Source organism: Nerophis ophidion, linkage group LG02, assembly GCF_033978795.1.
Source record: "Nerophis ophidion isolate RoL-2023_Sa linkage group LG02, RoL_Noph_v1.0, whole genome shotgun sequence".
NCBI lineage: Eukaryota > Metazoa > Chordata > Actinopteri > Syngnathiformes > Syngnathidae > Nerophis > Nerophis ophidion.
Window position 1 is genome coordinate 21,699,165 of NC_084612.1, and position 14,701 is coordinate 21,713,865.

The window sequence follows — 14,701 nt, forward strand, 5'->3', positions numbered from 1 at the left end:
GAAATTACACATGCCTGATTTTCTTATTTACATTTTTTCCATGCATCTGGTGTTTTATTCATTTTTCCCTTGTCTGGTGTGTTCTTCATTTTCTCTCTTTCATCCTGATCTATTTTAATTTTCCTTCCCTCCTGTGTCAGCTGTTTTAGCCAATCAAATATAGTGTCCGTATTGGAAAAATTCCCCAAAATACGGCCTGTCGTCAGAGGCGTCGTTGAGCAAGGAGTGACATTTCCTACCAAATGTCACCGCCATCACGCCGACCCTCGTTATTGAGCTGAGGGAATCGATCACCTTTACGACACTCGGTAGTACGAGCATGCGAACACTCACATGCACACACAAATACGCACACACACGTGCAAGCAAGCACTGTATAATAGAGTAAGAACAATCTACTGTGCAGTACATTATTGCCACAGTTTCTTTGTCAGTTTAAGTCATTATGTAGATAATTTTACATGCCCCAGACACTTCATTACACAATCGAATGAGACCCAAAAGGAGCTGTCCCAAAACCTAATAATGCTTAGTTTTGAATGACACTGTCACAGCGTTATTGTTATTGATACCAATATTACTGTACAGTATGATGAAGTTTCATTCTGCACCCTTGCTACCACAATAATAAACATATGGATGATAGCGCTAGTCACAAAACAACTTAGTCCTAACCATTTGTATGAATACATATAAGTGAATGCTTGTAGAACAGATCCCATCACACTGACCATTGGTCCCTTGCCACAGCCACGTGCTGTGCAGGCCTGCAGCCTGAATACATGTCTGCTCCACGGTGAAAGCTCCTTTACCATTAAGAAACTCTGAGAGGAACTGGAGTTTGATATGAGAACACCATCCATCCAAAGGCCGTAGCTGGTTATGATGCCTGCAAAAGATATGACACACAGGATTTTTGAAAGTAGTAAATAAAAAAAATCTTTCTGTTGTTGCATTTTGGTAATTATACAGACAAAAGGTATGAGGACACTTGGCCATAACCACATTCAACAAGATATTGGATCTTTTTTGTACAGTAACTTTTTTTAGTCAGAGGTCCTGGGAAAGGTCCCGTTTACACATCTCTTTCTACTGCACCCCAAATGTATTTGATATCTAATCAAACCTTTGTGGACTATGGAAGAGAAAAGGACCTTCCCGGATCACTTGCTTGCTGCCAGAGCGAACATCAACCTCCACAAGCCCAGAAAGTGTGCACATGCAGAAAACGCCAAGAAGGGTGCAACCCAACCTTTATCACAACCATACTGTAAGTGCTAATAAGACACTATTTTGTGGTTTGGTAACACATTGCTTTCTTGATAAAAAAGTAAATCAGCGGTGGCATAAAGTAACGAGAAAAAGATGAAAAGTTAAATCTAATAAGGAATAAAAACATAGATTTGTCTTTGAATACTGTATATATTTAAAATGTAGACTTTGTATTAGCCTTATAACATTACAATAACATGATATCAGCAAACTGTCCCTATTCTTCTTGTGTTTTGTAGTTTTTAAACAATCTTGATTCAACATCTAAAAAAATTCTGAATTTTAATTTTGGCCATAATAGTGGAGCCCAAGACAGAAAAATGTCATGTATGAACACATTCTTTTGCCTTCGCTGCCAAACCTGTGTGCTTGATATGTGAAAACATTAAATGACATTTTCAAAACAAGCACTATCTTTTTTTGCTAATTAATAATTTTTTAAAAAGTAAACCTAAACATATGTAACATTAATCATCCCGCGTAGTCCAGTCCTGCACACATTAGGCTTGAGCCAGCTGCCGTATATTCCTCGTGGTTGAAAATCAACCGGAGCAGCGCTAACCATTGAGCTTATATATATATATATATATATATATATGCTGTCAATATTTTGTGCAGCTCAATACTTAATTTGTAATGGTTCAAATCGGAGGAGAAATGTAGGATATGCAGTAGATTGTACACTGAACAAAAATATTAACGTAACACTTTTGTTTTTGCTCCCATTTGAATTTGTTAAACTCAAAGATCTAAAATTTTTACTACACACAAGACGTATTCCTCTCAAATATTGTTCACAAATCTGTCTGAATCTGTGTTAGTGAGCAGTTCTTCTTTGCCAAGATAATCAATCCCACCTCACAGGTGTGGCATGATGATTGCACTTGTGACTGAGGCTGCCCACAATAAAAGCCACTCTGAAATGTGCAGTTTTATCACACAGCACAATGCCAGAAATTTTGAGGGAGCGTGCAGTTAGCATGCCGATTGCAGGAATTTCCACCAGAGCTGTTGCTTGGGAATTTAATGTTTAATTTCTCTACCATGAACAGTCTCCAAAGGCGTTTCAGTGAATTTAGCAGTACATCTAACCGGCCTCACAACTGCAAATCATGAGTAACCACACCAGCCCATGACCTCCACATCCAGCAGTTGCATCTCCACGATCGTCTGAGACCAGCCACTCTTACAGCTGCTACAAGTAGTATGCATAACCAGACAATTTCTGCACTACCTGTGAGAAACCGTCTCAGGAAAGCTCAAGCAATGCTACCAAAAGTAGCATTACTGCTAATATGTAGCATGATTTGAAAAGTCACCTGCTAATAACTGTTTAATAAATACAGTTTTGGTCAATTGACTTAGTTTTGATTTCCTTCTCTGCATGAAAGTTTAAAATGAGCATATATTAATGCCGTAAGAACAGGAATGTTTCAATGTAGACATATAGAATCACCATACTGCTGTGATTATATGTATCAAGTGTTAATTCAAGGCTAAGGCAAAATACCGTGATATATATCGTATATCGCGATATGGCCTGAAAATACCGAGATATTAAAAAAAATGCCATATCGCCCAGCCCTTATTTATATATATATATATATGTATATATATATATATATATATATATATATATATATATATATATATATATATATATATATATATATATGTCTCTGTCCTGCAAAAGCGAATGCTTGCAGTGTGCTGAACTCCACTCGTAGAGTAAGCTTTGTGAAGACACAGCCCGAAGCCTTCGGATTGACATGTAAATGAAAAGTGAAATTGGGCCTTCAGACCTGTGTGTGCTTAGTGGGATTCAGTGATGAAGACATCACTAATATTACCCAGAGCATTATAGTGATAAAAACCTTCAGATGAAACACACAAAAATGCGTGCGCGCGCACCCACACACCCACAGGTACTCTGCATATAAACAGATACATACAAGATACAAAGCCAGGAATACACATACGCCGGCCCAATAATTACCCCACCTAATAAAAAAAGTTGTCAAATGTACTTTTCCTTAATAAAAATGCATACTGCGGGGCTCAAAAGATCAGTGCTAAGAACTAAGCGTCTATTCTGCTTTAATCATGGGTGGGTTTTATTATTGCTCCAATACAGATACACACACCTATCAGGGAAATGAAGACACAAAAACCCTGTGGACACCAGTTACATCAGGGGAGCTCTTAATGTGGCCAATCACATGCATGTGAGGGTGTGTGTGTGTGTGTGTGTGTGTGTGCGTGAATAAGCCCATATCAGTATAGGCTGTAATAAAGACAGGTTGGGAAATGAAGCAGCGAATGCATAACAGGCTTATTTCCCCTCTTTGTCTGCGTGTTGCCCCGACCTAATCCCCGAGAGGATTATCCCCCACAAATCCCTGCGGAATTGGGGAGAAGGGGGTGGGAGGGAGACTGGACGAGGGAGAGAAAATAACACAAAATCTCATTCCTCTGTAACCCATCACCATTGTCATTTTTGGACAAAAAAGTGAAGAAAAGGGCACAGTCCTCCTCAGCCTTTATAAGCAAACAAAAAAAATGAAAACTTATTAAGCAAGAGGCAATCAGGTAATCATGATTAAGAGTCTCCCTTGTTATACATTTCTGTCATCGGATGGGGGAAAGCTTTAAGTAATTTACCCTGGCTAATATGCGCACATATCACAGGGTTTATGGAGCGAAATGCACTCATGTGGCATTAAGCGTAAAACACACACGATTCACACTGCGCACACATGCATTATGGAATTACACATACTTTAACGAGCATGACAATAACATTGGATAATATGTGGCAGTGCGTTTGTAAATTGGAGGTTGTGAAATGGGCTGGCAAATCCTTAGTCAATTCATTTTCTTATCCGACTGTAGTCACTTCCTCATCAACATGTCAGTGTATTGTGCACCAAGTGGTCTTTGTTAATACAACTATGTGTTATGCATACATTTCAGGGGTTGAGTTAGCATGCAGTGCGCGCTGTTACATAACGAGAATGGCACTGAAATGGGAACAGACCACCAAAAATGTTGAACAATCTTCCTCAAAACCAAAATTTGCACCTTTGTAGCAGGATTTTCCCCTGAAAACCATACACCTCCACATTGTTTGGGAAGTGTCTTTTTATCTTAAACATGGAATATTAATTTTGTTTTATTGTTTTTACTTAATAATACACTTTTATTGGACATATATCCTCTACATGCAGTATTCCTCACTTGGTCATCAAGATTCTTTTATCATTTACTTAGTAATTTGGCAAAAGAGTTAGTGTGTGTGTGTCTCACAATAAGAAGGTCATGGGTTCGATGCCCAAGCTCGGGGTTTTTCGGTGTGGAGTTTGTATGTTCTACCCGTAACTGCGCGGGTTCCTTCTGGGCACTCCGGCTTCCTCCCACTTTTAAAGACATGCACCTGCAGATTGGTTGATTGGCAACACTAAATTCGCCCTAGTGTATGAGTGTGGTGTGAATGTTGTCTATCTGTGTTGGCCCTGCGATGAGCAGGCTACTTGTCCAGGGTGTACGCCGCCTTCCACCCTAATGCAGCTGGGATAATGTCCAGCACACCCTGCCACCCTGAGAGGAACAAGCGGTAGGAAATGGATGGATGATTGAATATACTCATCTTGGAAGATACTATCTGAATCCACAACACAAATGTTCAGGATTCTTTGTTGGCTCAGTCTCCAATGCTCCAAAACCTCAATTTAAGTAATTTAGGTTGTTTATTGCATAATTTGGCAAACAAAACACAAATGGATGTGTAATTGAATTATGGAATGGATTAAGCAAAGAAGTCAAGCAAATTGCTTGACTAATGGAAAAAAAGGTTGACTTTCTTTATATGCTTAACTGTGCTTAATTGTATCCATTAAACCATATCCAACTGTATTTACAATGTGAAAATACTGTCTAAACATCACAAAATGCCATAAATTCAGTCGGCCATTTTTTATATTCCGCTTCGAACATCTTCAACAATTTCCGTAAATTCAGAGTCGGATGACGTCACCGGAGGAATGCTTCTGCACTCTGACCATATTGTCAGATCAATCATACTGTAGTTATGCAAAAATTGGAAAGAGATATGCTGTTTATCATTCACGATCCTTATGTAAGAGAAGAACACATATGGTAGGCTTTTTTTATGAATTATAAAAATCGTAAATTAATAGCTAACAGGTAAGACTAACAGAGGGTCCTCTATTGCGCCCATAAAACACTTTAAAAAAACATCCAGGAACCGCCAACAATATATCATTTATATGTCGTGGCATAAAAAATTCGCCAAATATGAGTGATACTGTTATTGTATGTGCTTACGCAGACGACTTATTTTAGCGTTGCATTGATAGCAGTGAGCTAATGCTTGCTTACGCTGCTGTTGTCGACACACTGTAAACCGACGGTTGCTTCTGCTTTGTCTCAAACTTGCTAAAAGTTAATTCTAAATCATAATTCATGCATCTTCTCTCATCTGGTAGTGGACAAATGTGGCCATGGACCGAGAGGCTGGTCGACTTTGACATCACCCAAGTTGGCCAAAAAGGCATAAAACTGTCAAAAAATGTTGAACCCTTCGTGAGAACTGTGATTGATCTCAACAAAATTATGTGAGTGTCCTGTCAGTCAGCATCCCAGAGAGAGTGGAAATTGTACAGTGTTTGTTTTATTATGGTTAGTTTTTAGGTTTAGCACCTAGACATGCTGCAGATACTTAAGTGTTTCAATAAAGCCGCATCCATTTAGCACTCTGCTTATAAAACGTATTGCTATTCCTTTTTGTGTTTGGGCTCATAAATAAAAAATTATGGATCATAATTTTTCCGAAAGTAATTGTTGTTGTCGCTCACAGAGTCTGCTTGATTAGAATTGTTGTTGATGGGGAAGGGATCTGTGGTTGCTCCTTCTACGGTTGCTCATTAACTCTCAAATTGGCTAGGGAATCTCCGTGAGGTTATTACTATTTTGATCATATCTATATACCCCCACATTTTGTAAGTGTTTTGGTGTCATAAATCAGATATATATGATAATACCTTTAATATAAAGGCAACTTGTTTTTCCATTATACTGGTACTATAAGAAACTGGTCAAACTCAAAGTGTTTACAAAGAAGAAGAATCCTGATAAACATTTTAAACTTTATTTGAAATCGTATAATCTTAGTCAACTCATTATGTGAATCACAATTTACTGAACTACATATTTATGAGAATTGTTGTAGTCATTATTAATTGATTGCAATTGTGGTACAAATTGAGAACAGGAAGTGAACAAATGTGTTAGCGATTGCAATGAAGTGGAAAGGTGGTTGGATTAAATAAACTCTGCTTCTCCCTACTCATTTTCGGACATGTTGTAATGAAAAAATGGAAATAAAAAGCAATTATTAAAAATAGTATTTGGCGGAGGTTAGAAATAAGTGGCTCATATAGTTCTTAATAATATGCTTGTGCTTGGATACAGTATACATTTTGGAGATTTTATTTTGCATTGAAAATTTCTAAATAAACCGTAAATGAGCAATTTTGTAGATTGTTTTGGCTCGTGCTACTTCAATGTTTAAATGAAAATAAAACTATTAATTTCTAATAAAAGACAGTCCACATGTGCTGATACACTGTGAGGATGCAACATTTGAGTCTAACCTTAATGTGGAATAAAATATTTTTTTAATAGCTACAATTAAGATAAAAATTAAGTGAAAGAATAACTAAAATACAGAGGGAGAAAGAAAAGCTGTGGGTTGACACGATTCCATCTTGCAGTACTCTTTTTGGTCAAAAGGGAGCACTTTTCCTCCACTTAAAGGAGCACAGTGAAGGAGCACATTGGTCCCAATGTATGTGCTCCTCCTCTACCTTATCAGTCTATTTGTTTCACAGTCCTTCCTGCAACCTGTCTTGGATCCTCTTACTTTCAGCCCTTTTGCACAGTCGTATAATGTATATTTAACATGAGGGCATTATTTTCCAGCTATTGTGGTTTACCAGAACAACACAAAGGTCTTTTCATTTGTGTTTCCAAGTCTCATGATTTTTGCTGATTTTTCTTCTTTTTATACATTGTTTCATTTCTAAGAAAATACTAAAACTATAAATTAAGGTTGATTTACATGTACAGTATTCAGATTGTATGAAGTGTAAATATGCCATGAAAGGTGTATATTCCCTCACCATTTGGCTTATCAGGAGCTGTCCAGCTGACGTTAAGTGCATGTGGGGACAAAGGAATGAGGAGCGGTGCCGGAACATCCTCTGGGGTGCTCTCCTCAGTTTCGGCCACAGCAGGGGGGCTACTAGTACAGCCACCACCTGTGCAAGCCTGAAATGCACACAATAAAGCATAAGCGTGGGCGAAACTAACTGTTCAAAAACATAAAAGAGTAAAGGAAGGACTCACCGCCACTTTGATGGTGTAGGCTGTGCCAGGATTTAAGTTGCGGAGTGTGTGGTCTTCAACACGTTCTGAACTGTTGTAGACTAGGATGGGCTCTGAAGTGCCATGTGAGAGAAAGATGGAATAGAACTGGAGAACTCCATTGACCGGAGAAGGTCGGGACCACCTGGGAATGAATTAGGAATAAAATATAAAAAAAATCTTAAATTTAAAACATGGCACTTGGCTGCTGCTTCTTTCAATCCGATACAATTATGGGGTACCAGTGAGAAGTTTTGCAGATGTAACAAAGAAAAGTAACAGATATAGTGAATTAGACATGAAACAGCTCACCACAATGGTTGGCCGTACATTATGTATGTTTTTTGAAAATGTTACAAAGGTTGAACCATTAGAAGAGGCTCTAATATTAGGATTAAAACATGCAATTTTAATGTGATCTGCTATATTGTTATTAATTCTTAACAAGTTTAAGAGTTTCTACTCGCGGTTAGGTGTTTTCATGTAGCCTCTGTTTATTAATAAGTTGTGAGAGGTGTTAGTTTCTTTGTAACCTTTTAAACATACTTCTGTGAAATAACCTTCAATTAATGCAAATGTGTTGAAAATAATAATGTTTTGCATATTTTCACTTTAGGCAAAAACAAGAGTTACAAGGAGAGAGCAAGGCAAGAGAATACATCAGTGTATAATACAAACAGCTCTAAAAAACATGTAAAAGGCCAGATTAGGCCTACTACTCCTTTTAGTGTGCTAGAATGGAGGTGGCAATTTTAAAACGTGATAAATTCCTTTCTTGGTTCCTCCCTTTAAACAGCGGTTTGTGAATGACTGATGAGCGTCTGTTAGCACACAATTAGCCGCTCTTTACTAATCTATCACATACTTTATAAGATTTATATGCTGTCAATTGGCTAGGTGATGTATGAGCACTTTTCAAAAGCTCAATCAAAGGCAAGTTGGAATGTAATTTATTGTACAAATTGTTTTGGAAAAAAAACCATAACATGGACTAAAGTAGTTCCACACTTCTGGTGAAACTCTCCAGTATTGTGTGATTTGAAGTGTGTGAGAATTTGTCTATTCATACAGAAAAGGCGGCTCTTCAACACTGTTTGTAAACACTGTGTATATGATTGCATGTGACTGTGCCCATCTCTTACTGTGCATGTATGAATGCATTTGTGTCAGGTGTAGTGTGAGCTGAGGGCAGAGGATAAATGTGCTGATATTGCTTCATTCGCATCCTGCAGCCTACCTCAACCTTTCTCACAGTCCCTCACATTCCTTCCTTACATTTTTTGCATTTGCATCCACCCCATTGCCCCCACCCTATCCGCATCAAGCTCTCAAATTCATCACTTACACCTTTCTCGCTCTTCATTCTTCTCACAGATGTTGCACATTTTTGTCTTCCTCAGCCTTTCTCACAGACACAATAGGGAGGTATTGACCACGCCTGATCTCTCAACCTCTGCCTGTTGCCAATGTGCTAACAAGGCAATACCTATTCCTTCCCACAACGGGTACGTTTGTAGCTGAAAACGGTTTAAATACTCATGGCACAATACGTTAGCCTGTTGTACGGATGGCAGTATTGTCAAGGATGAAATATTACAAGTTGGAATTTGTTTCCCCATCTGTCACCTCTTTATAGACAAAAGATACCGGCAGCATCCTTGTTTACCTCACTTGGCTTTATGACCAATATACACGAATACTTTTCACAATACACATTTAGATTTAAGCCACTGTGGCTTTTCATTTTATTTGTTTTGAGTAGGATGCATGTGGAAATGTGGGACATACACAAAAGGTCCAATTTATCAAATATTGGCGCTTGATAAAAGTGCAAATCACATTACTTTTCGAGAAACTGACTAATATCAATACTTTTCAATTTACATAACACAATTCAGTTGTATTATACCTATTATATGCATTTTTGCATATAATAAGTGTAATTCCAATGGTGCATGTTATTACAGTGCACTATACGGTATACCACAACAGTTGCCGCAGAAAACAAGTACTGTGATACCTCAACTTACTAGGGCATTATGTTCCACCACTGTGCTCGTAACTCAAAACACTCATTTAAAATCAATTCAATCGGTGAACCATAATTTTAACTTAGAGAGTAAATATTGTTTAAAATATTATAATAGCATGCACTACAAACAACAACAGTAGTTTAAGAGACTTAGACTTCCTATTATTGTCATTCAAATTTGAACTATACAGTACAAATAAGAATGACATTTTGTTGCATTAGCTCGTTGTAGTGCAGGATAAAAAAGCAATAAGGTGCAGATATAAATAAATAAGATTACAGTACATAAATATATTGCTATCTTGAAAACGCATCCACGTTTATGGATTTATGTTAAATTGTCTTTATATTCCAGCGAGTTAATCCATTTTGGGGGGAATTTAGGAGTGTATTATGATGTGTTCATGAGTTAAGAGTTAAATAAATAATGTAATAATATTGATCAGCATTCATCTTGGGAAGCAGACTTATTTAGGGTGTCCCACTGGGTGCCTCTCCTTTGTTTAACAATAGCAAATAGGAATTTGTTGTTTATGTTGCACATGAACATATTTGAGTGATGGAGCGTAGAGGTCAGACTTGACAACAAGCGATATGTATGTCTGTGTACTAAAGGTAATGCTCAAACATCAGAACAAATGGAAACAGGTCAAACGCAGCATCTGCAGCTTTTCAAAATTATTATAGTTCTGAATTGTAGTTCATCGTTTGGGTGTGTGTGTGACGCGGACTGACGCTGTGGCAGGCCTGACTCGCCGGGTAGGCTGCTAAACGGTAGAACATGTTTTTGATGGGTTTTTTTCTCGGATTCGGTGATCTATTTTTTCTTCTTCGTACTAACTTTCTCAGTTTTGGTGGTTGGAAGGCAGGACTTTGTCTATCTCTGAGTGCGCACGTCAATGGTTTTATTTAACCAATGTTTGTGTAGTCATAGCAGGAACAAACAGCACAACTGTCAAATAATACTACAACCCCGCCGGTGGAAATAGTAGTTGAGGGCTCATAATCTAAATAATGCTTGCAACTTAAAGCATTACAAAAAGCAGGGACAACAAAGTTAAAGGGGACCTACTATGAAAACCAATTTTTCTTAACCATTGGTACAGTAACTGATTTTTTTGTATTTGGCACAACTTGTAACGTTTTTCCAATTGGTGATGTCAGCGAATATCTCTATGTATGTTAGAGGTATACCCGAAGACTTTTGTGCAAAGCCGTCATTGTAATCTGACAATGTAGTCAACAAGTTTCTTCTTTTTTCTATCCTATTGTTTTAGGGCAGACTGGCTCGTACATGCACATGCACCTTCCGCTGTTGCCATTTCTAATACAAAGTAATGTACAGTTTTAACTTTTACCTGCCAGTAGAATCAATATGGAAGCACTAAAAACTACAACATGGATGATGGAGAGAATACGCCGTCGAAGTGGAGGCATGGCACATCCTGAATAGATGGCCAGAAAGATGGTTGAAGATAGTCCGTAAAACATAATCTATGCACAATTTTGTTCAAAGTACCACCATTACATATTATGTAGACCAGAATGAAGTGTTTTATAATGTAGAAAAAAAATCATAGTATTACTCCTATTAGGTCCTCATAGGTTGAGGCGCCACTGTAATAATAATATACACATTATACACCTCCCAATTTGTGTTACAGAATTACACTATGTAAAAAGTACACTCAGGTGTGGATAAAGCATTAACATTAAAGCCATTGACATGGAAAAGGGCTTTTTTCCAGGGCTAAATAAAACCTCTTTTTAACGGTTTAAATTCAAGCATCAAGCCTAAGTTTTGGCCAACACACTTATGGGGGACAACTGAGAATTATAAACATTTTTTGAAAATTAGCATAATCAAGTTGAAAGAATTGATTTATTTTATTTCATAAGCAATACTTTCTAAAAAAAAAAAAGTATTTATACGTAGCATTTCTGGACTTGCACACATACAGTACCTCCCTGCTTGACACTCAGCATCAAGGGTAGGATTTGGGGGTTAAATCACCCAAAATTATTCCAGGGCGCGGCCATCGCTGTTCCTCACTGCTTCCCTCACTTCCCAGGGGGTGATTAAGGGTGATGGGTCAAATGCACAGAATTATTTCGCCACACCTAGTGTGTGTATGACAATCATTGGAGCTTTAACTTTAACAAACAGCTGCCCAGCGACATTTTCAAATGAAAAGGATGGTAAAAAGTGTATGAAATTTTCTTTTCAGGGGTCTAAAGAGGAAAAGTCAAGCGCAGTGTGTCAAATGAATATTGTGCAAGGTAAACACAGCAACAAAAGGTCACCAGAGCGTTGCTACGGTTTACTCTCCATCCTTCTGCAACATATGATACTGCTGCACTTCTACTGTAGTGTACAATGTTCAGGGTTTGTCAACAAGAGTGTGCGCTTACTCCACCAGAATGGTCCGTGAGTCTAGCGGGGTCAGAGTTGGAGCTTGCAGTGGCCCAGGAGGAAGCTGAGAGGTCAACATTGTGACCTGTGAACTGTTGGTGCATCCAACAGCGGTGCATGCAGACAGTACCAGGACGTGAGCGGTATAGACACTGAGATCTGTAAGGCACACCAGGGAAGCATGAAACATGCAGAGGCTAAATGATGACAAAGATTTATTACAAAAAAATCCAAGCATGACTGGGACCCTCAACAGACACTATATTAGGTACACATACGATTTAATGAGATGCACTAGTCAAACTGTATCAAAAATACAACCGTTACGATGATGTTAAAGCGCACTGTAAATTAAACTGTAACAAAAAAAATGTTTTTAGTACAGTATGTTAGTCAGTATGGTAGTTTTAAGTGGCGTACGACTACAATGCATTATACTGAAAGTTGTTGGTAACTTTGAAATACAGTAGTAACCCTGGTTTTTAGGCAACAATTTTGACTTAAACATGCCTGGGTTTGTATTTACTGTTTGGGTTTTAATACAATGGAACAAACGTCAGTGACCTGTTCTGTTTTTGTTTTATTTTAAGTATTTAGGGCTGCAAAATAACACACCCATGATAGAGCCAAATAAAGTTGTAGCACAAAGTATTGGTCAAATCAAAATCAGCAAGAGCCTTGGAAATTCATGTTTCTACAATATCACTGAACACACCACACTGTTACAGTAATTCTAGCCAAACATCATGGGTAATATGCTGCTGTTTTGTAGAGCCTGATTTTAAACTGTCACCTCGATGACAAAGACGAAATTTTCTCACGATATGAGAACTTAAAGTGATGTGTTTTTGTAACCAAACCCATCGTCTACCCTGGTATTGTTTCTCTTTGTGTGTCACAGCCCCTCTGCTACAAACTCACCTTTTGCAACACTGTCTATTCATGTACATACTGTACTGAATAATTACTACGTCCATAATCCTCCCAATCAGCTTCAATGAGACATGAAACATGATACACATTATTAAAGCAGCATGAATGATATGTCTTTTGCCTTTATTGACCCAATAGAAATACAAACCATAAGCATAGAATGTTTGATGTAAGCAAGATCATTTACACATTAATCACAATAAAAGCTTTGTATCTCTTTATGTGAGAATATATTATTGCATATCGCTTGTATGTTTTCATACTTGGGAGGGATTTTGCCTACTATAAATACATCTCACTGCATCTTTATTTTCATCTTAAGTATCAGTGGTGTTTCTTCTTCTTTTTAAGTGTCTTTAGTGAAGAACACTTTCAAGGCAAATTGCGTGCTGGTAAGCGTACCACTCTAGTTTCCTTTGTTTCTTCGTGTATGTGTTTAGAGCTGTATTCCAATGGTAAGGACGTGCTGTAGATGCTCATACTACTCTTTCAAAGGAAAATATCATTCTGTATTTTCCTTTTATTTCTCTTTGAAACTATGTCCTGAAGCTGCGTAAGACACACACAAAGGCACGCGTGCACACACACACACACAAACGTGTATTATTGCTCTCCGCTTACCAGTAATGTTGTGGCGTTTCTCATCCCCGCTGTAGACCATTTGGTCGTTTTGATAGACGCGGTACTCTGTAATGACTCCATTGGGCCTATGAGCGGCATAAAAAATGAGATGAGTGGGCTCCATAAGGATGTTATATAGTAGTATTGGATTTTACATGACGTGAGATTTTTATGCATACATTTGGGGAAAATAAGCCACAGGTGACATATTACATGGTTATCAATATTCTGGCACTAAGTTATGCTTGTCATTGCTAGTTGGCTTGTTTCATGCTAAGACAACATGACTAACAAAAAGCATGATAAAGCTACAGTAATTGCTGGATCTAAGTAAGCAGTAAGCACTATGTATTGTAATGTGGCTTACCTTGCTGGAGGATCCCATGTGACAAAAAGAGCAGAGGGTGACGCGAGGGCAGATGGAGGAAAAACAGCATCAGGAGCTGACAACAGAAGATCATTGTTTAGATAATGTGTGTAACTAAATCAAATAAACGTAACTTAAACTGTCATATATCCTTATCAGTGCTGAGAACATTACTCTTAAAAATGTATTGGTTAAAGTTACTTTCCTCCAAAAAAATGTTTTATTAATAAATATAATTAGTAACCAGGGAAACTAATGATTGTATTACTTTTTTATAGAAAACGTAAAATATCTGGCACATGCTGCAAAGAGATGTTTCATGAGATTGGAGTTTATCATAAACAATCTGTGACTTTAAGTATGCGTCTTTAAAAGTAGGTGCCTATTGATTGGTGTGTGATGTCAGCGAGTGAAGGTCTTGTTAGCTGTCAGCTCTGAGTGAGCAGTCGCCTGTGTGGAGTGACTGTCCCTGCCTGATCCGTTTGGGCATGCGCTGCATTTGCAACACCAACTTCCTCACACTCCAAGAGTTTTATAACTTTGCTGAAAATATTACAACATGACAATGCAGGTGCTTGCAATAAGTTTGGATAAGCAAAAATATTTTTGAATGATGGAG

At 37.9% G+C, this 14,701-nt stretch overlaps 1 protein-coding gene across 5 annotated transcripts in view; it reads right to left on the bottom strand.

The window, feature by feature from the left end:
- Positions 1-14,701, bottom strand: part of ush2a (Usher syndrome 2A (autosomal recessive, mild)) — a 400,820-nt gene that overhangs the window by 177,137 nt on the left and 208,982 nt on the right. For all 5 annotated transcript variants that reach the window (XM_061879051.1, XM_061879076.1, XM_061879060.1 and 2 more), the window contains exons 40-45: positions 14,083-14,158; positions 13,716-13,801; positions 12,161-12,320; positions 7,699-7,861; positions 7,473-7,620; positions 732-889 (exon numbers count right to left, since the gene is read on the bottom strand). In XM_061879051.1, the coding sequence (XP_061735035.1) occupies positions 732-889; positions 7,473-7,620; positions 7,699-7,861; positions 12,161-12,320; positions 13,716-13,801; positions 14,083-14,158 (791 nt within the window). The remainder of the gene's footprint in view (positions 1-731; positions 890-7,472; positions 7,621-7,698; positions 7,862-12,160; positions 12,321-13,715; positions 13,802-14,082; positions 14,159-14,701) is intronic.